At 40.0% G+C, this 20,578-nt stretch overlaps 3 protein-coding genes and 1 long non-coding RNA gene across 4 annotated transcripts; all 4 read right to left on the bottom strand.

Moving 5' to 3' along the window:
* Nucleotides 1-1,988: 1,988 nt before the first annotated feature.
* Nucleotides 1,989-4,386, bottom strand: LOC145437625 (platelet-activating factor acetylhydrolase 2, cytoplasmic-like). Its single transcript, XM_080314907.1, has one exon. The coding sequence runs from the start codon at nucleotides 4,374-4,376 to the stop codon at nucleotides 3,201-3,203; it is 1,176 nt and encodes a 391-aa protein (XP_080171033.1). The 5' UTR covers nucleotides 4,377-4,386; the 3' UTR covers nucleotides 1,989-3,200.
* Nucleotides 4,387-5,277: 891 nt separating this feature from the next.
* LOC145437624 (platelet-activating factor acetylhydrolase-like) lies at nucleotides 5,278-7,215 on the bottom strand. The gene has a single exon (XM_080314906.1). The coding sequence runs from the start codon at nucleotides 6,797-6,799 to the stop codon at nucleotides 5,624-5,626; it is 1,176 nt and encodes a 391-aa protein (XP_080171032.1). The 5' UTR covers nucleotides 6,800-7,215; the 3' UTR covers nucleotides 5,278-5,623.
* Nucleotides 7,216-7,372: 157 nt separating this feature from the next.
* On the bottom strand, nucleotides 7,373-8,932 carry LOC145437627 (platelet-activating factor acetylhydrolase-like). The gene has a single exon (XM_080314908.1). The coding sequence runs from the start codon at nucleotides 8,763-8,765 to the stop codon at nucleotides 7,617-7,619; it is 1,149 nt and encodes a 382-aa protein (XP_080171034.1). The 5' UTR covers nucleotides 8,766-8,932; the 3' UTR covers nucleotides 7,373-7,616.
* A 2,548-nt stretch (nucleotides 8,933-11,480) lies between these two features.
* LOC145437628 (uncharacterized) lies at nucleotides 11,481-15,437 on the bottom strand. The gene is made up of 2 exons (XR_013914701.1): nucleotides 13,611-15,437; nucleotides 11,481-12,671 (listed from the first exon to the last, which is right to left on the bottom strand). It is a non-coding gene; the product is annotated as an uncharacterized LOC145437628 (long non-coding RNA).
* Nucleotides 15,438-20,578: the final 5,141 nt, after the last annotated feature.

The following is a 20,578-nucleotide window of genomic DNA, read 5'->3' as shown; positions in this document are numbered from 1 at the left end:
TATTGAACTGATAAAAAGTAAACCAATGATGAGAAAGATCACAACTATCTACATTTGTACACAATACACAAACCAGAAGCATCTTTGAATTCAGTTATATTCCTGCAGGACGTGAAATTTGTTATGAATACTAGTCTGCACAATGTTAAAGCAATAAGAGCCTTGGCTTGCATGGACTAGTCATTTAGCAGGACTTGGTGTGTATTTAGGGCACTCCGGCACAGGGCGCCAACGAACCCAAATCCGAGGAAAGCCCAACGAACGATGATAAACCAGAGGAAAACGCAACGCAGGAGGAAACTGTAGCCGAACCAGAGCCTTCGCCAGAACAGAATGAAGAAGCGCCAGCAGAATAATAATGCTGGACTGGACATGCTCAGCACCCACTTTCAGCTAACAGACTTGTATTGAAAGAGAGCAGTTTTCAAAATGGGCGATGCTTGTCTCGATCACAGATACACGTCAGTCTTAAATTTGGTTATTCATAGCTTTGTACCTATGAATTGTACCTATAATGTATTGTTCCAATGTCAGACATTTTTGTTGAAGTTTTCAATTTAGTAGTCATTGAACTGGTCTTTCCAATAATAGACTCTTGCCTTTTCCAGAGTGCCTATTCCTGCATACTATGATAACTGCAATTTCAACTCACTTTTTCTCAGGAGAAACATACTAGCGTTATGTAAATATGCGTATAAGGAATGTTTATGGCTAAGATAGCTGCTCATGACATTTCATCGAATGTTGAAATCCAAATTCGTGAATATTGTATACAGATACAATTGCATGTGACAATGTGTGGTATTGGTCTTTATCGGATATGGATTTTCTGTACACTTTCGCAGCGTTACCATGACTTTATGCCAATTATATTTTATTTCTGTGGAGGAAAATGATTTATTGTGACTGCTGGAGATTTTGCAGCACACAGCCGAGAACATCTCTCAAATTCAGGACACGGACAGTACCAGTTATGTGGCAGGCAGTTAAGTGACATTTTCACAGAGTATTTCTCATTATAGCATGATCAACCTTTCGTTACAGTTCTTTACAGTTACAGTGATAGCTATTTAGTTGAATGAAAATGAAATGAAAATGTGTTACAATAACAACTTGCTGTGACGTTCAAGATTGTGCGAAAACAAATTTGAAATGAAAATAGATGAGCATCAAAAGGGTTCTGATAATATGAAGATAGACTTCCGATTAAATATTGATTTCACCAATATATAAGTTCACGATACAAAAATGTGCTTTATGCATGCAACTACACGACACAATTATTATTTCTTTAGATGATCTACGAAGAAATACAAGCACAGGTAATGGAGGTTGCCAAGGTATACAAGCCAGAGATGCAATACGAAGAACCGCGGACACTGTTAACTAGCGCGGGCCCAGCAATACAGACCGCAATGATGTCATCTGTAAGCAGTGTGGAAGAAAGTGTGGATGTTGACAAATTACTGGATGAAGCAGCAGACCAAGAAGACGAAGAAGAATCATGAATTGAAATATGCCTTATACTCTTAATCAGGACGCATCTTACAATAGCATCATCAACTAGCCAACCTTGCGCCATGTATTGATAAAATTTGCACTCACACCAGCATAGATTTTAGTGACCTAGCATAATTTGAGTATATGACTGTCATAAAGTAATCATCAGTCAGGAGCGATGCGAGAATGGCTAATTTGAATTTTGGTTCATTTTGGTAAATTTGAATAATGATTTTGTTCAAGTCTCAAATCACTAGTAGCATTGAAACAAACCTTCCACCCCAGGTTACTCAAGAATTTTTATTATTATTATGTCACAAATCCAAAAGTCCTGTATTTTCAGTAGGTGGGCCACGGAATATTCTCAAAAAAACGACCACAAACAGGCTAAGAATCACTGTTCAACCATATTCATCAGCATCACAATAATTTTACATATATCAGATACATTACCTCGTCTGTTACCAAGCCTGCCAATCAAAGGAACATATGTCTGAAGTTTTATACGGGTACCGAAATAGCGTTTATTATCATGCTGCCTCAATTCAGAATAAACATATATTTTCGTAACAGTGTATTAAATCATGCTCATGATGACGTTAAGACGCAGATAGTAAAAATGTAATAATGTTCTCAATCAGATTCCGATTATTACGAAACATAATGTTAACCAAAGTACGCCTACTTGACATGTCACTTATATGTTCCATATTAAATCAATTGTTAACAGCAACAACAACTAGCATTCGCTACAATAGAAAAATCCATTCATTTAGTCATTTTTTTGACCTAAAGGCACACGACACTGTAAAAACAAGAATGGTAAAAACTGTCTTGGCATAGTCAATCAATCAATGGTCCCTATTTCGTGTAAGTAGCAGCTATAGAGTTGAGTACTAGAATGTATGCCTTCTGAAAGAGAAAAAAATTGAGAAATGCTCATATAAAAATGAGCAGGGAACATAAAGGGCTTGTATTTGTATGGTGACGTATTATGGATGATCATAGTTCAGTTGTACTGATATTTTATGAGTACAAAACACCATGAGATTACAACACATGAAAAGATGGGAAGGATTAAAATCTACATGGTAAATTCTATCAATTAGACGTACCGTATACACCTTCGCCAACAGATCGTAATGAGAGAAGTATGTTAAAATGAGGCACACACTGAATTGCACACTGAATCAGGAAGTAGTACTAAGAATGGCAATCAACAATGATGAAGAATCAGGTAGCCTATCAATATGAGTTGAATGTCGAAAGAGTGATCTACTGAGCACTGATCAGGTAGGCCAATCTCCAACACAGAATAGCATTCATTCAATAGAATCTGTTTGAATTTGGTGGACATACTCGGGAGCTGTCGGATTGCCACTAAAATACTATTTCACAGGTGTGACACGGTAAACTTGTTGGCGCATTCAGTTTTCCTGTGGTCAAGGTTGATGATATGGTATTTGAACAACTAGGATACAAATTTGTTGCAGAGTCCGTAAATGAAGAGTAAAGCTCTTAAAATTCAACCCTAATACAAGTAAGCCGGACCCCTCACCCGATATAACCAAACCTTATCCCTAACCGAACCTTGATCAGTATTTTAGCACCACTATGTGCGGGATTCTTACCCCGTTTGCAGTGAAAAAGAATAATATATAATCTGTAGCCTAAATCAATTAGGCCTAATGATGATTCAATTAACGATTGCCCATATTCTTAATCAGCGTCTTTATCTTCTTTTTTGCGTCGAAAATCTCATTTTCAGTGACGTCAACGACAGTACCGATAGTAACATCACTTCGATTCTCACTCAAGATTGATGTTATGTCTGCGTTTCCTGGGATTTCCAAATACTTTCTCAGCAACGTCAAAATCAGCTCCGTGTTCAACTTGTTGGATAACTTGGCATCATTTTCCGCGGTCATATTCACAGACGCGAGGAAAGAGTCGGAAAAAAATGCAAAATCGGTCTGGGTAAAATGTGAGGTCCCTAAAAGTGTTAAAGGTAGTCTCTCGGCAGTGGTTCCAGTTACGTCACCGTCAAGCAGTCTGATTTTGATGGCATCAGCCTTCGTTATTTCGCTGATGCAATTGATGATAAACATGGGCTTTGCGACCTTTCGAGTCAAATATTTTTCATCAAAGACCGTCATCCAAGGATCCAGCGATATCGCTATTTTGAATCGGTCGTCTTTGAACACGGACACCAAAGCAGTCGCGCCGCCAAAAGAATGACCCATAACAGCTGTTTTTTCCAAATTTATTTTGTCCTTGAATCGCGTCAATTCGAAAGTAGGATGATACAAATTTGATAATCTCCCATCGTTCAGATTCTCTAGCAAATTCAGAACTTTGATCAAATCTTGCGCACGGATTTCGACCGACTCCAATCGTTCGAGTCCAGTTTCGTTGGCGTCGAATGGTACAAATTGGCGTTCAAAACCTTTTTTAACCAATTTGGGTTCAGTATCGCTGCCCCTTTCCATATAAAATGACCCTGGAATCGACCCGTCCGTGTGATCGACTGCGGCAACAATAAAACCATACGACGCAAGATCACTGCACACGAACGAGTACGTATCTTTGGAAAGCAAAAGCCCATGAGAAAATACAACAATTGGCAATTTGTCAATTCCGTCTGGCATTATAAATGGTTGATTTATTGGAATCGGCATTTGAGAGCGTGTTACGCCTTTCATGTGATGCTCGAGCTGATTGAAGTAATCTTCTGTAATCCAAGTTGGGAAGTTGACATTGGAGTTGTATCTTCTTGTGGGGTAGTATATTCTAAAGGAGGTTCCATCCAAGCCACACTTATCCAAAATATCAGTGAATGACACCAGACGAGGTCCTGTAGGTTGCGGTAACGCCATTCTGGATATGGTCACTACAATCAAATCTATTACCTGGGAATATCAAGGAGGCAATATAGTCAAAAATAGGTGTCATAAACAAAGTAACACAGCGCTGTTGCTAGGTACTTGGTGTTTTCAAACTAGTAGCCTACCGTACTATAAGAATTTCAATGCAATTGCCTTGTATCTTCAAATGTAGATTGAAGCAGATTTGCAATTAGTACAACGAACTGAATTTGAAATGCTTTAATGATTTACATGGTGACAGAAACTGACTTAATCTTGGTTTGTATTATAATGTGGAGACTGGGAATTCACAGTAATATTGTCCATTCACCTCTCATCACCCAAATGCATTCCAAAATTATGACGTTTTCTAGCAATAAAACCATGCAAGATCCGTCTCCAAGTCCCAATAAAACCCGAATACATGGGTACTTTTGCAGTATTATGCAATGAACATACAATACAGTACAGCCGGAAATTGAACTATCATCGCTTGCATCAGAATTACATTAGCATTAGACAATTGCATTCCAATCACTATGAGGAAGATCCAGATACAGTTTTGGCATATTATCTTCTCTGTAACTTTCAGCATGAACTATTCAAATACGGCATGAACATATGTTAAAACATTTGATCATTTCATATTGGATCTGAAACAGTAAGAACAGGCTATTGAACTGATTGTTCTTTATAACCATATTTGATGTAACGAAGATTTGCCAGGAAAATTTGCCTTTGAAAACTGTTACTAGTAATACCACTCAGAAATTTGTACGTTATTCACTGCCGGTGAAGAAATATCCTGTGTTAAGCTGTATTTTGACTTCATGTTCTGTGCTCCATCTATAATATGCTCTCTGTAACACAGCCAGTGCAGCATTCATATGAACACAAAGATATCAACACACAATTGTAGAGAGAGTCCAGCTATATTATTCTTTCAAAAGGAGATGCCGTAATACGTAATACCGATCATAGCATAAAGTAGCAAGTAGATGCAAAAATCATGACAAGCTCATGATTTTTGCAAATTAATCACATGCAATATCTGTGTATAGTTAGTGCAAGTCTTTATTGCAAGGCATAGATCTTAAAGTAAGAATAGGCTCTTTGTCAATGATAAAACGTGCAAATGCAACTGATTACAACAACAATACCACAAAGTAATGTGGCTTAATAGTACCAAGGGAATATATAAGAAAATAGTCACTACATTGAACAAAACTCTTTATTTATTAAATCGATATTTTGACTACTTATTTAGTTTGAATAAGGTCCATAATCTTCTTCTTTGCCTCCATAATCTCAGCATCACTCACGTCAATATCAGTACCAATCATCACATCACCCTTATTTTTTTCCAAGATCGATGTTATTTCTGTGAGCCCAGGCAGTCCCAAATGCTTTCTTAATGATGCCAATATCAATTCTGTGTTGATTTTGTTCGATAACTCGGCATCGTTTTTGGCCTTAAAATTCAAAGACTCGAGGAAAGAGTCTGAAAAATATGCAAAATCTGTCTGAGTAAAATGCGTCGTCCCTAGAATTGTCACCATCAGTCTCTCGGCAACGGTTCCAGTGACGTCACAATCAAACTGTCTCATTTTGATGACGTCGTTCTTTTTGATGTCGCCGATGCAATTGATGATAACAATCGGCTTTGCAATTTTTCGTGTCAAGTATTTATCGTCGAAGGCGTACATCCATGGATCTTGTGTGATTGCGACTTTAATCCGATCGTCTTTGAGCAAGGATACCAAAGCCGAAGCGCCTCCTAGAGAATGACCCATCACAGCCATCTTTTCAAGATTTAATTTCCCCTTAAATCGCATTAAGTCGAAATCAGGGTAGAATATATTTGACAGCGTTCCATCATTCAGATTTCCAAGGAAATCAGCGACCTTACTCAATTCTTTCACGCGAATTTCAACTCGCTCAAGTCTTTCAAGCCGCGCCTCTTCGGTTCCGGATTGTATGAAATGATGTTCGAAACTTTTTTTCACAAATCCAGTTACAGAGTCTGTACTTTTTTCCATATAAAAGGACCCCGCAGAAGACCCATCTTTATGATCTACAGCCGCGACTATAAAGCCATAGGATGCAACATCACTGCACACGAAGGTGTAGGCATCTTTAGAGAGCATAAGCCCGTGAGAAAACACTACAATTGGCAGTTTTGCCTCTCCTTCTGGGACCATAAACGGTAGATTAACTGGAATTGATAACGGGAACATTGTCAGTTCTTTCATGTAACCCTTGAGTAGTTTGAGGTACTCTTCCTCCATCCACATCGGAAATTGAGCATCTGCATCTTCATAGCTGTACTCTGCAGTGGGGTAATATATTCTGAAAAACGTTCCGTCTATGCCGTCTTTGTCCAAAATGTCAGTAAATGACACATGATATGGTCCTGTGGGTTTCGGCAACGTCATTTTTTCGTAAGATATCGGCTATTATGGTATGGTCCGTATGATGATAGTAGGTTACTGCAACTGAAAGTGAAGTACATATACGATGTTAGAATGTAATCAAAATAAAGCTGGGGTCTACACAGGCAATATCTTAACCATTGCGGAATACATACACTATTTGCTAGGGATACTATCATGTAACGGCGTACTAAATACATGCTTGGATCCTATAATTACTCATATGAAGTTTAAAAGCGACCGCCGCCCAACTTTCAGAGCTGCAATGTGCAAACTATTGCAAATGCAGATCGCTGCAATGCTCTATGACATCATCTAACGGCAATATCTCTCCGGTTGAGGCATCCGCGGTGGGAAACTTTCGAAGTCTGCAGAATGTATAAGCGATCGAACATAATCCTCTTATGTTCCGCAATGGAACGACGCATTCGCCGTTGTGAATTCATATTACGATGCTTACATTAGATAGTGTTACGAGCGAGCTTTTAAAATGCGCTATCACTGATTAAAATTGGTTTAACGCCACAACAGTTTCAATAGCGACAAATCCGCCTTCTAAATGGATCGAGAGAGAGAGAGAGAGAGAGAATCTTTATTTGTCAACCGCGCAAATCAATAACATACAAAACAAAAATACAATTTGGTGAAATGCGATGCAAAGATGTGCAAGGTACAGGCGGGAGGTTCGTCACAGAAAGGAGCAAGCGCGAAGTCACAAGCTAAAATAACATATAACAAAGTGCAAAAACTATTTACATGAACTATTTTAGTGGGCAAAGCATATCTTTTAATGTCTATATACAAGATTTTCGCGTCTTTTTCATTTCCATTCCGTCTCAACCTGTTTAGCGCCGTCGGCTGAGCTCAAATCAGAGCCCATGATAGCGAACTCGCTCCGAGCAGCGACTATGTCGTTCACGTCACGCGTGTACGGCAAACCGAGATGTTTCGCGATGAATTCCATCATAATCTCAGAGCTGACGTCGTTAGCAAGTTTCGGATCGGTGACAGACTTGAAAATAACTTTTGAGAGCCATCTTGATTTCGGGAAATACGCAAAATCAGTGTGCGTAAGATGCGTTGACCCGAGCAGCGTAACCATCTTTCTCGTGTCGAAATCGCCGATAACCTGATCCATTTTCATGCGATCGGACTGTTTAATATGACCGACGCAATTGATGAACAGTAGCGGGGTTTTGCAATCATTTGCAAGATATTCTTCTTTCAAAACTCCCATCCACCCGTCCATTGAAACGGCAGCCTTAAATCGCGAGTCGGTCAAAGAAGCAATCACAGTCGCGCCGCCGTATGAATGACCGACAATGGCACACTTGTCGGTGTCCAATTTCTCGACAAATTGCCCCAAATCGGCATCGGAGTCGAGCACATTCTTCAATTCTCCGTTATTCAGATTCTCAACGCAATCCATCAAGTAAGACATATCTTTTCGGCGTTGTTCCATTTGTGCGAACCGGCCTTCTTCAATTACTGGACTCTTTAAATCGAAATTAGAGTCGTAAGGAACCAATTTCAATGCGTTGTCCGCAGTGTCGATATATTCAGATTCTGCTGAAGACCCGTCTCTGTGGTCCAACGCAGCTACAAAATAGCCATGAGACGCGATTTCGGAAGAAAGATACGAATACTGTAGCTTGCTCATCATTAAACCGTGCGACACCAACACAATGGGCAATCCAGAACTCGTTTGGGGGGTATGCAACGGGCCGCCTTTCCAAACTGGCATTTTTCTGTTGTCGAAATAACACTTCATGATTCGTGAGCAAAATCCGCCTCCCGTCAGTTGAGTCGCGAGTGCGTTGAGACTCCCGCGTTCCATCCACGTAGAGCCTTTCTCGGCAACTGTTGGGTAATACATACGGAAACGGCAACTGTCTGCGCCAGTTTTATCGAGTACATCAATGCATGCTACCGGATACGGTCCGGTAGGGCGAGGGATATCGTAAGACATATTCTTAAATTTTCTTCAGTTACGAGATAGTTTGAATTATAGGCAATTCTGTCAAGAACGAAAAGACAATCACTTTAGATTTAAGTTCAGACTTTTATTCAGTTCCGGTGATCGAAGATCCTCACATATAGCAACTGCATATTCGCAATGCAGCCTTGGACAGATAATTCTAGTATTCTAATTAGACAAATCAGAGCGAAATGCCGGTAATATAATCTTAATATAATTTGTGAAATATTTCTATCATGTAATTTTAATTTTAATCCAATTCCTAGCAAATGTTATACAGGTGAACTCTAGTGTGAAACACGAGACAAGCTTGGTGGAGAGACATTTTCCACTCTCATGCTTATGAGGATGAATTCTGATTTGATATGAACTGAACTTAATTTTTGTTGTATAACTTTCTAATTCGAAATTCTATTCAATTTCTAGGTTTTTGGGGATTCAGTAATTCTCATCTTCTTTGAAAAAACGGCGTGGCTATAATTGCAATTGTGATTTAATTAGGAAAAGATGAAAAAATTCTAGTTGTTGAACTCTGTCTCAACGGGACTGTTGTCATTCATAAACGCGCACGCCCAATTAACAACAATTGGAGATATCATGCTATTTGCCTTAATTGATATACAAAATACTGTATATAATATACCCATAACTATGGTTACCATATGTTCTCCGTTAGCTGGATATGCCTTCCTTTTTCAGGAAGTCAAAATGTCCCCCGAGGACGCCTAAATGTCCTCGTTTTTGTAAATCCGCCCTCATTTACAGCCTTGAAAGCCAGGATAATGGACATATATGACGTGAAATCTGCAACGCGGACGCTCGAGCGGGTCATCCGGGAGTAGGACCGGAAAATGACCTGTTTTATTTTTAGTCAACGCCACATCGGTATAGGTTAAAAGTGGGTAAATCAGGAGACGATTCGTAAAGATGACCTTCTATTTTTGGTCAACACAACCAGAATTCCAGTACAAGTTTTAGAATCAGCAGTTTTCTAGTCCGGTAATCTGCATAATTTGTGAAAAGTGTCCTCCTTCTCGAATTCCAAAATATGGTAACCCTACCCACAACCATCTATCAGAAGTATTCAAATTGATCCAATTACTACAGAGTTGCGTTCACCAATGCTGACTATATTCGTGCGATGTAATAACGTCAATTATAATCATTGGAACACGGTATAGTCATTTGAAATCTACACCATTATTGCCTCACAACAAATCCAACATCAGCCTCATAACGACCCAATAACCGACCGTTCCAAACTCGATACGGTATAACAGAGCATTGCCATCATATATATACTAGTGCCGGCCTACTGTATTACACGTGTCCAATTGGCCATTTAGCTATACAAGCCGACGATTATTGTACGCAATCTAATCTTGTGATTTGTCTCGTGCTGATGTTTGGCGGCTGCCAATCTACTTGTTATGCCTTTATTGCGTTTAAAAATAGTGAATCGCGCAGCACGTGATCACAGTATATCCGGTTACGCAGTTGGCATAGTTGTGAGGCGGTGTAGTGTAACGCTGTCGCTCTCACAATTGATATGTGTCACATGTCTGATGCGAAAATAGCTATCCTTCCTGTAACATCATTACTTCGATCGGGGATCTTCAAATTTACTTGAAAACATAGCCGTGTAGCACACGCGCATATCAGATCTTTGTATCAACGTGATGATAATATGATGGTGATGGCAGCAGCGCTGTATCGAAGGATAGTGCTCGTGATTGCAGAACATTTCACGTGATTTAATATAACATGTATCACTTCAGCAGACAGTGCTGGTATAAATGCTCACCGTCGGTATTCAATTCGCAACAAATGGAAGGCTGAGGTTCCCACATGTCGAAGGATTGATTTGCTAATATAAAATGAAAATTTTCTTTATATTATTAGAAGGATTCACGATTAATATATACGGCCATTATATTGTCCTCTAGGGTAAAAATGTGCTTGTCGATTGGAATTCTGCAGCTGGTACGGAGAAACAAGTTTTCCGGTCATTGCTAATGTCTACCTTGTCTATAGAACCGTTGATTTTGAGACCCGAATTCCTCGCACTCTGTACTGAAATAAAATATGCCGTATTAAAATAGAAAAATAATATTCATGAAATTACTCAAGTGCAAATAGTTCGTAACGTTAAGTTACGTTTATGACCCTATTGACTTTTAATGGAATAAATTTACACTAAGTTTACATGTGAGAAATCACATCACATATTCGGATTACTTCAATGCCATGACGTGTGAATTATATCTGACAGCGAATTGTTAGCAAATTGCAAATGTAAACCATTTGAATCGCATAGCACCGGACGTGTCTTTCCTGATTGTCTTTGTCTATAATTTGAGATCCTTGATATATGACTCTTGCATGAATTTCAGCGATATTATGACAACATATACTAAGCTTCCGTCGAAGACATATTAATCAGAAAGTCCCAAATTTTCTATTCTGCAAAATGCGAGTTTCCAACAATCACATGATTTAGGTTAATCGTCGGAGAAATGGCCCCGAAAACATGTTTTAGAAACATATCTCACGTGAATTCGCCTGCAGCGCCTGTCAGAACCGCACGTGAACTTTGCCGGTAGTTGAGTCGCGGCGCAACAGGCTGTCTGATTTTTGATTAGTAATGGTCGATTGCAGTAACGGCACGTGGCATAAATAAAATCGCATATGTAAGAGAGAGAAAGAGAGAGAGAGAGATAATATTTATTGATTCGTCCAACCGTGAAGATAATAACATTGACGCACGAAATAATAATATGCCGTACAAATGCGCTTCAATGCACGTCTGCTCAGTGCTCAGTGCTCATGGACGGCTGCGACATATATATGCAAAGCTTCCATCCGCGCGAAAACTCGACCGAAAACGCTTCGATCGGGCAGAGTATATCGCTCGCACAAAGCTCGTAGCAATTCTGCTCAAATATGGTGTATTGTAGGCGTATTTCGTGACTTCGTGCTTATAGCTACAACACGGGTAAAGCCTTTTCGAGAGCTAACCCCGTTTCTTTCATCGCTATGCACAATAGCACGCATATACTATCTACATAAAATTTTACTATATTAACAGCAACCTGTGAGCAATATCTCGCTGACATACTGATTTGATCTATGTAGCTCGAGAGTCGCATGCCAAAACCGCGGAAACATGAGAATTTCCGATTAGCCTTTCTTCATGCCTCACTTATATACGTTCACGGTCAGTTTCGCCGACTCGAGTTACCGCTTAATCCGGAATTTAAGTTGCCTGATCCCAACCCACGATATTCAAATGCTTCTTACCAATGTGGGACCATAGTGATCTACAGTGGTGTGGGTGGACACAAGCAAATCGCATGGCTCACTGCCATTGGGTTACGTCATTCTCTCCAATTGACCAAAGGCAATTTTCCTATGGTTACCATACGTCCTCCTTTAGGAGGATTTGTACTCCTTTTACAGGTTTTTGAAAATGTCCTCCGAGGACGCCTAAATATCCTCCTTTTTGAGATTTTGTCCTCTTTTTTGATAATTTTGGTTAAATGTAGTACCAAGCTCGACTGAGATACAGTAAATCACCCTACAACCCAGGATCAAGTGAACAACAGCGATGAGAGGTAAAGTGTAAGTACTCACTCGGCGGCACAGCACGGCAATGGACAATACACTTGTGTCGAAATGCAGATGGACACAGAACCATGCACTATGATTATCACCATGACAACGAGGAGCGGTTGAAGTGATGTTACATTTCTAGATAAATATAAAATATAAAAGACTGACACAATTGTATTGAATTATGTACTGTACAACGCATGCATAATGTCTACTACACTTAGAAAGAGGTTCTTACTTGTAACGAGTGTTCATGCCATTCATGTTTACACAGCGAAGTAATGACTATAGACTATGGCACTGTAGGGATGGTGTGAACCTCTGAGAGGTTCTGGTTCGTGTGAACGCGAACCTTTTTGAAAAGTTCTGTGTGAACACGAACGTGAACTAATTGCAACCCTATATTTCAATCAAGTGATTGCCTATACAAATGTAGCCTACTGTTCACGATACCTAGCGGCGAATCGGGCCACATAATGGCACAGTGCTTAAGTACATATTGACGTTTTAAACGTCGCCAAATGTATCAACTGAGGCAATCAAATAATATAATAATCCCATAAAATCAATATCTTCCGTCGCTTTGCCAACAACTTCGACCTGACCGGACAATGTATTTGGCGCCTGAGTATTGCCACAAGGATATTGAGCAGAATGTAAAACGGGTTTCTTGACTCGCTACCGATATTACCCCATTAACAAGTTATAAAGCAGTAGCCAACACCCCAATCTCACGGATTTGGTTTTTATGATACAGTATACATATGAAGTCAAGATTGACCCCGTACGCCTGCTAGATTTTTACATCAGAAGACGATATCAATCTCATTGATTGGTTGAATAAGCATTATTCTCTGACTACATGCAGTGCGCTCTTGATGTTATGTGATTGCGGGTCAAGCTCACAATAAAGAGTCACTAAATATTCACAAACGGAAAGCTGGATATTTCGAGCAAACATTTGTAACAATTCAAGTAACATTTTTGAGATTGTCACGGTGCGTGCTCGTTTAGTGTTGATTGTTTATGCTGCCAGCACCATACATAAAGTGGCCCGCAGTTGAAATGCAATAAATTTGGACCAAAGATGTTATAATGAAGTGAAAATTGCAATATATACAAAAGGTTCACAGTACAGAACCTACCAAGGTTCTGTTGTGAACGCGAACCTCAAAATTTCCGAGGTTCACACACAGAACGCGAACGTGAACCTCACGTTCACACCATCCCTATATGGCACACGCATTCCATTCGCACATTCGCTTCTAGGATACGATTTATAGTTTAAGTCTACAATTCTACTTCCCCGTAGTAAAACATCTGCTGATGGTTAGAAGTAGTGTCAACAGTACCGAAATCTCCGTCTGTCAGCAGTATGGATGCAACAGACCGTCCTTTTGAATGAGGCTGCTTCGTCAGGAAGACCCTGTGCTCGCATCTGTCTGTGACCATATGACCACGGCATATATAGTCGAGACATCAGCGACAGGATTGAATTCTAGATATCATTATTTGAATACAGGCAAGAAGGTACAATTTACGAAGTACGCGATCGATAAGGTGGCAATTCAGAGTCGCTGGAGTTACTCGATATGTTGACCACCACAGAATATTCCGGAGGCTCGTCTTCCTCGTCTTGACTGACCATGAGTTGCACGGATGTCATCCTGAAAGGTTCGCCTCTTATTGATTCGTCATCCCGCACACCCTCACAGTACAGGCAGCGGAGACTTCTCTTCAAAATAATGTCATTTTGAAGGCAGTATTCCACGATCGCTAGTCCTATCACAATGAAAAATAGTACTATTGAAGCCGCAGGTAATAGAATGTCTCCTGGCAAACGTAACCCTTTTTCGTGTAAAATTCGGGACGCTGTGTCGTTAAAAGTGCAGTTGGTACAGCTCCCGGTGTCTGCCGGGCTGGGCTCGAACGCGACCCGAAGATAGAGTGCAAATAACAATAGTATCGTTCCAGCGATGGTCAGTGTAATCCGGAATATTGATATGCTTCTCTGATGCGCAGTTCTCGTGGAATTATCCTGAACTCTTCTTGAAAACTCGGGAAATCTGGTCAGTTGCATTGCACGTTGACACGGGCCTTGCTTTATGATACTGTACAATTCTAATGGGAAGTATACGTTTATCCGGAAGAAATTGAACTCGATCTTCAATTCAATCATTCAGTAAAAAGTCAGCAGCGAAATAATTCAATTCTTTAAGTTCAAATATCTTAATTATAGCAATAAAGGTTATTGACAGCCTGTAGACATGTGGTTATGGTTATGCAGTCCATAATAAGTTGCATACAAACCAACAATTCACATGCCCGTGTCGCGCAACGAACATTTCAAATATATCGAATACTGGAAACTCTGATACCCACACAGAGTCGCACATGGCTCGTATTTATATTTTGAATCAACCACAATTCAAAAACGTTCAAGCGAATACAAAAGCCTCGCACCAGAGTCCAATTTGGCCTGTATCATAATACGCTACTGAGGCTAAGCTGCAATACATATTCTGATGAAAACTGATATAGTTTATATGGAATTGAAGATTTTATCTCACATCCGCAATAGGAATCTCATGGTAAATAATAGATCTACGGCAGACCGTTACATTCACTCAACTAAAGGCTATTCAGATGAGCAAATAAGAAGCAACCTTAGAAAACGACAAACAACAATACGAATTGAAACCTTCCGAGTGCCGGTTTGTATGACCCACGCCACCGATTGTTATGTATATCTTTAAAAGCAATGGCGGCTTGTTCCGTATAATGGATTAATTATATTGGAAAATCTATACCTTACCCACAGGCGTTATGCTGAATTAAACTAAATTACCGCTTGCATTGTTACAATTTAGAAGAGTAGTAACAGGTCGGAAAGTGACTTTGAAATAATCATATTTAGAGCGTAGGGTCGCAATTACTTGTCTTAGTGGTAATGGCATGGATTCAACATAAGAAATTGGTTGAAATACATTTTATTGAAACATTGCAATTGGAAATAAATCGGACTTAATCACATAGTTATCAATTTACTTTTACATGCATGGACGAAGTAAATGCTATGAATAGTACTTCATTGTTCCTATGAAACTTAAAATGAATAGACATTATTGGTATAGGACCGTAAAATTGGAAGGTAGCTTTCAGAGCGAGCATCGATCACAACAACCGCCCTAATGTGTGTCATTTTTGCTCCTGTTGAACGTGACAATCATAACGTCAGAACGTCACAATCAATTACTTAATTTGACCTAGTTCGACTTTCATACAGCAGTTACAAAGAATATTCATGGGCAGAAAGAGTCAATCTGATGTTTTTGTATATTTTCTGTTCCATACGTTCGGTTGGCCGAGATTTGAAGATGTAACACAATGAAGTAGGCTACCGCAGTTGAGCATGCCACACTTCAGCATGCGACACTTGATCGTGAGACATAATAACCCCAAACCCCAGCCCTAACACTTAATTTAACCAAGACCAACATGCTCCAGTGACTTATGCTATTGTGACGCGCGTCATCGTACCGCATGCTTACAGGTGCACTAAGCAGGCACGGGCAGTATCGTTTATGGTTCGGTATTTTCTCTGCGATCACGTTGTTAGAAATAGATCAGGCTATATTGCTGCTGTGCACTTAGAAGTTTCGAAGTGAATGAATCGCAGAGAAACGGGGTGCAATGGAACACTGCTGTCGTAGTGTGTTGAGGTAACCAGGTTCATTCATCTAGGTTCATACCTCAGAGTAGTCATTGATGATAACGCAGTAAGCTAGTACAGGTATCTTGATGCCGTAAATGTATATTCATTCTCAGGGATAGGGGTGCAAGGTTTTCCATACACGTTAAAACTACTTGGAGTAAAAGTAGAAGAGGATGGACTTTGCGACTTCTTACATTACAAGTAGGGTTGCATTTGAAAAAAAAAGTTTAAAACAAACCTGTTGTTAGAAACATGTGTTTTATTGTATGTTTGTTTTTTAGCTATGACGTTACGAATCTTCAATTATGACGTCACCGTGGAATGACATTGACAGATGAAAATATAGGGTAAATATTAGGGATGGTGTGAACGTGAGGTTCACGTTCGCGTTCTGTGTGTGAACCTCGGAAATTTAGAGGTTCGCGTTCACAACAGAACCTTGGTAGGTTCTGCACTGTGAACCTTTTTCATATATTACAATTTTCACTTCATTATGACATCTTTGGTTCATATTAATTGCATTTCAACTGCGGGCCATGCACTCTATGCATGGCGCTGGCAGCATTAGAAATCAACACTAAACGAGCATACACCTTGACGATCTCAAAAGTTATACTAGCTTTGTTACAAAAGTCTGCTCGTAATATCCAGCTTTCGGTTTGTGAATATTTAGTGACTCTCTGTTGTGAGTTTAACCCGCAATCACACAACATCACGAGCGAAATACGTTGTTAGCGAATGATGCTTATTCAACCAATCAATGAGATTGATATCGGTTACTGATAAAAAAAAAATCTAGCAGGCGTGCGGGGTCAATCTTGACTTCATATCTTTACTGCATCATTAAAACCAAATCCGTGCGATTGAGGTGTTTGCTACTGCTGTATAGTGTATAACTTGTTAATGGCGTAATGTTTGTAGCAAGTATAGAAGCCCGTTTTACACTCAGCTCAATATCAATGTAGCCATTGTAGCGCTACCCAGACGCCGAATATATTGTTCGGTCTGGTCTAGACCGTTAAGGCGTAATCTTATATTCCCTGGTAAGCCCTCGTCGAAATTGTCGGCACAGCAAAATTATATCCTTTAATTGCCGCAGTTGATACAGTTAGCTATGTTTAAAACGCCAATATGTACTTCGGCATTGTGGCCCGAGTCGTGGCTAGGTATCGTGTACATTAATATAGGCTATCACTTCATTGAAAGATAGGGTTGGAATTAGCAATATGACGTCACGTGACGCCATGAGGTTCACGTTCGTGTTCACACAGAACCTTTCAAAGAGGTTCGCGTTCACACGAACCTGAACCTTTCAGAGGTTCACACCATCCCTAGTAAATATGACTCCTTTGACGAAACAGACTTTCGAGCCCTGTCTGAAACGGACCAAAATATCTTTTGCCAAGTCTACATCGTTATGTACCATTTTTACGGTCGGCGGTCATCATCATTAGAACATTCATTCCGTATCAATGATCTATATTCTATATTTACTCTTCTACGTGCTATAACTGTTGAACGGATGGCGATTTCTAGGGTTCCAACCATGGTTGTAATGACTCGAGTCACGATTTTTGGTGACTCTACTTGACTCGAGTCAATTTGTGTATTGATCCGGCTTCTACTCGAGTCATTATGCATGACTCGAACCAAGTCATATGACTCGAGACTATAGCACGACCAAGACAGACATTTCTTTGTAACTTCGAAGAATAGTAAAGTCACCACATTATTGGTATTTCGTCTATCAGTCCTGATACTTGGAAAATGGGGCCAGAAACTGTTAGCACTGAGGAAAATTACTATATTATGAATGCGAGCCATTCGATATCACTCGAGCAGAGTTGAAAAAACTGATTTGAACCGGATTGAACTCAAAACAGAAAAGTGAACGCAATGACTTGGACTCGACTCGAGTCCCAACACTATGACTCGGACTTGACCCTCTACTCACTGACTTGGACTTGGACTTGACTCGGTGGTGAATTGAAAATGACTCGAATTGACTCGAGTCAAAACTATGAAAGTGAGATTGACTTGTGACTCGGAGCATTGTGGCTTGGTTACAACCCTGGTTCCAACCATTCCATATATTGTATACGTCGACTATATCTGATGCAAATTGTCCATAGGCTCACACTACATGTTTTTTCGAAAGTATTTAGGATTTACACAGTTATGGCATAACTATAAAACTCTGTTGCTGGGAATTGCGTTACTTTCCTCTCGATGCAGCGGTTGATGACGTGCTCGGAGTAATCGTTATCAAGTTACGTGTCATCAACCGCTGCATTGAGAGGAAATTAACGCGATTCAACGTAAAAAAAAGTCAACAGAGCCTACCGAATGAAACACCAAAGGTGTTTGTATCCATCTACCATGGATTGGTTCTATCTCCATCCGCTTTGAAAAAAACTATTGATTCCTGTCGTCAGTAAGTGTTGCGACACAGTGAAGACCAACGTGATTTTTACGACAGCTCAGCAGCTCCCTGCAACACGCAAAGACGTTCTACCTGCACTTCAACAAAGTAACGTGGTTTATTTATATAAGTGCAACTGCGATTGTGGCTACGTGGGGAAAAGGAAATTATGTTTGCAGGACCGCATAAAACAGCATGTCCCTAGATTTATGAGAACACGCGCATCACGCTCGGCGAAAGGCTCACACATTACTCATTCGCAGACGCTTGATTCAGAACATGCAAAGGCCATAAATTCTGTCATTGGCAAACATTTGTTGGGCAATCCGGTTTGCGCGAAAATTATCGGGACGACAGATTTCGTGTTGTCGGGAGAGGCAGTTCACAATTTCATTTGCGCGCCTTGAAGTCGACTTTAATCAAAATACGCCAACCAAGTCTGCGCCTACGGAAATAGCTCGTGTACCATCTAAAAATAGTACATTGAGCTTAAGGGCTCTCTCTCCGCCCCGAATATTCGAGATTTCATGCCGGTGACGTCATCATTTGTGATACGATTGTTGATATACAATATTCTTTCCAATTCTCTACCCCAGACGAGTGTCAGCCGAAAATCTTCGGGTACATTTGTGAAGTTCTGTACCTCCAAGAAGAAATTCTCTACTAGTTGGTGACTATTACCCCTGACGAGTATCAGCCGATGATATTCGGGTTCATTTTAATACAAATAATGTATTACCACTTGAGTAGGTATATCGCAAGTAGACAAAGCTTATACTTGAATGTATTTCGAAAAAGTATCAAAGTACTTCGTCACTGGCCAATGGTCACTTCTGCCACAGTCTACGCGTGTCATACTTTCGGCTTCTACGCTACTATCTACACATTGCAGAAAATAATTGAACTTATGACCGCTTCCACTAAACAGTAACCAACGCGGAAACGTGCCCGGCAGCGCAAAGGAAGTTATGTCAACATGGCAAGGGTGCATTCAAAGCAGTTGCTTGTGATATATATAGACTACACTAGAATCTCTAAGCATCTATAATACGAGTCAGCTATCGCTCAGTCTTTTTAGCTTCGGTGGTTCGTATCGAAGTACTTCTACTGTTACGGAGTATTCAAGTAGGTTTCTCTTATACTACTTTCACTTGAACAGTTTTCAGGATATTCTGAACGGTAGAAAGTTAGTTTTTGTGATAAATTTCCATCACCATTTGCAACCAATTTGCGGTGTCGCTCATTGTTTTGAGTTAGTCGCGAAGATTGAGAGGGGAACGACCCTATGAGGAATATGAGTATTACGTTATTTACAGCAGTTGCGGAATTTTGTGTTCATTTTGACCCCGATGGTCCTAGGAGCTACAATTGTTGTTTCACCATTTTTATACTCAAGATTGGAATCTGACATCAGTCACCCACTCATATTGTAGGGATGGCGTTAGAGTCAGTTTCGCGTTCGCGCTCTGTGCGACCCTCAGAAATTTGGAGGTTCGCGTTCGCAAACGATCGTTGGTAGGCTCTGTGAAACATTTTCATGTATTACGATTTTCACGTCATTAAACATCCTTAGTTGAATTTATTTCTATTTCAACTTCGGACCACTCTCTGGTCTCTGCATGGCGCTGGCGACATGAAAAGAAACTCGGCGCTAAACGAGCGTGCACCTTGCCATTTTGAATATTTTGCTCCCTTAAAAAAGTTATCTCGGAATATTCAGCTTTCTGTTCGTGAAAATTTAGTAACTCTATGCTGTGAGCGTGGCTCGCAATCATACAACATCAAGAACGAAATACACTATATGTAGGTATAGAGTGGATTATGCTTTCTCAATCAAGCATTTACTGACATCAACGAAATTCACATAAAGAATGCATCGTTGTTTAATGTAAAAAGTCTAGCATGCGTACGGAATCCATGTTGATTTGATATGTTTATTGTATCATCATCATCAAATCCCTCCGATTGGAGTGGTGGCTATACTGTATTAATTGTTTTTGAGGTATATGTTATAACATCTGTACCAAGTATAGAAACCTGATTGTTTTCTTCGGT

The sequence above is a fragment of the Botryllus schlosseri genome, chromosome 4, assembly GCF_051294905.1.
Source record: "Botryllus schlosseri isolate E-star chromosome 4, Bs_hap1, whole genome shotgun sequence".
NCBI lineage: Eukaryota > Metazoa > Chordata > Ascidiacea > Stolidobranchia > Styelidae > Botryllus > Botryllus schlosseri.
Note: the sequence above shows the minus strand (reverse complement) of the source record. Positions and strands in the feature narration are given on the sequence as shown.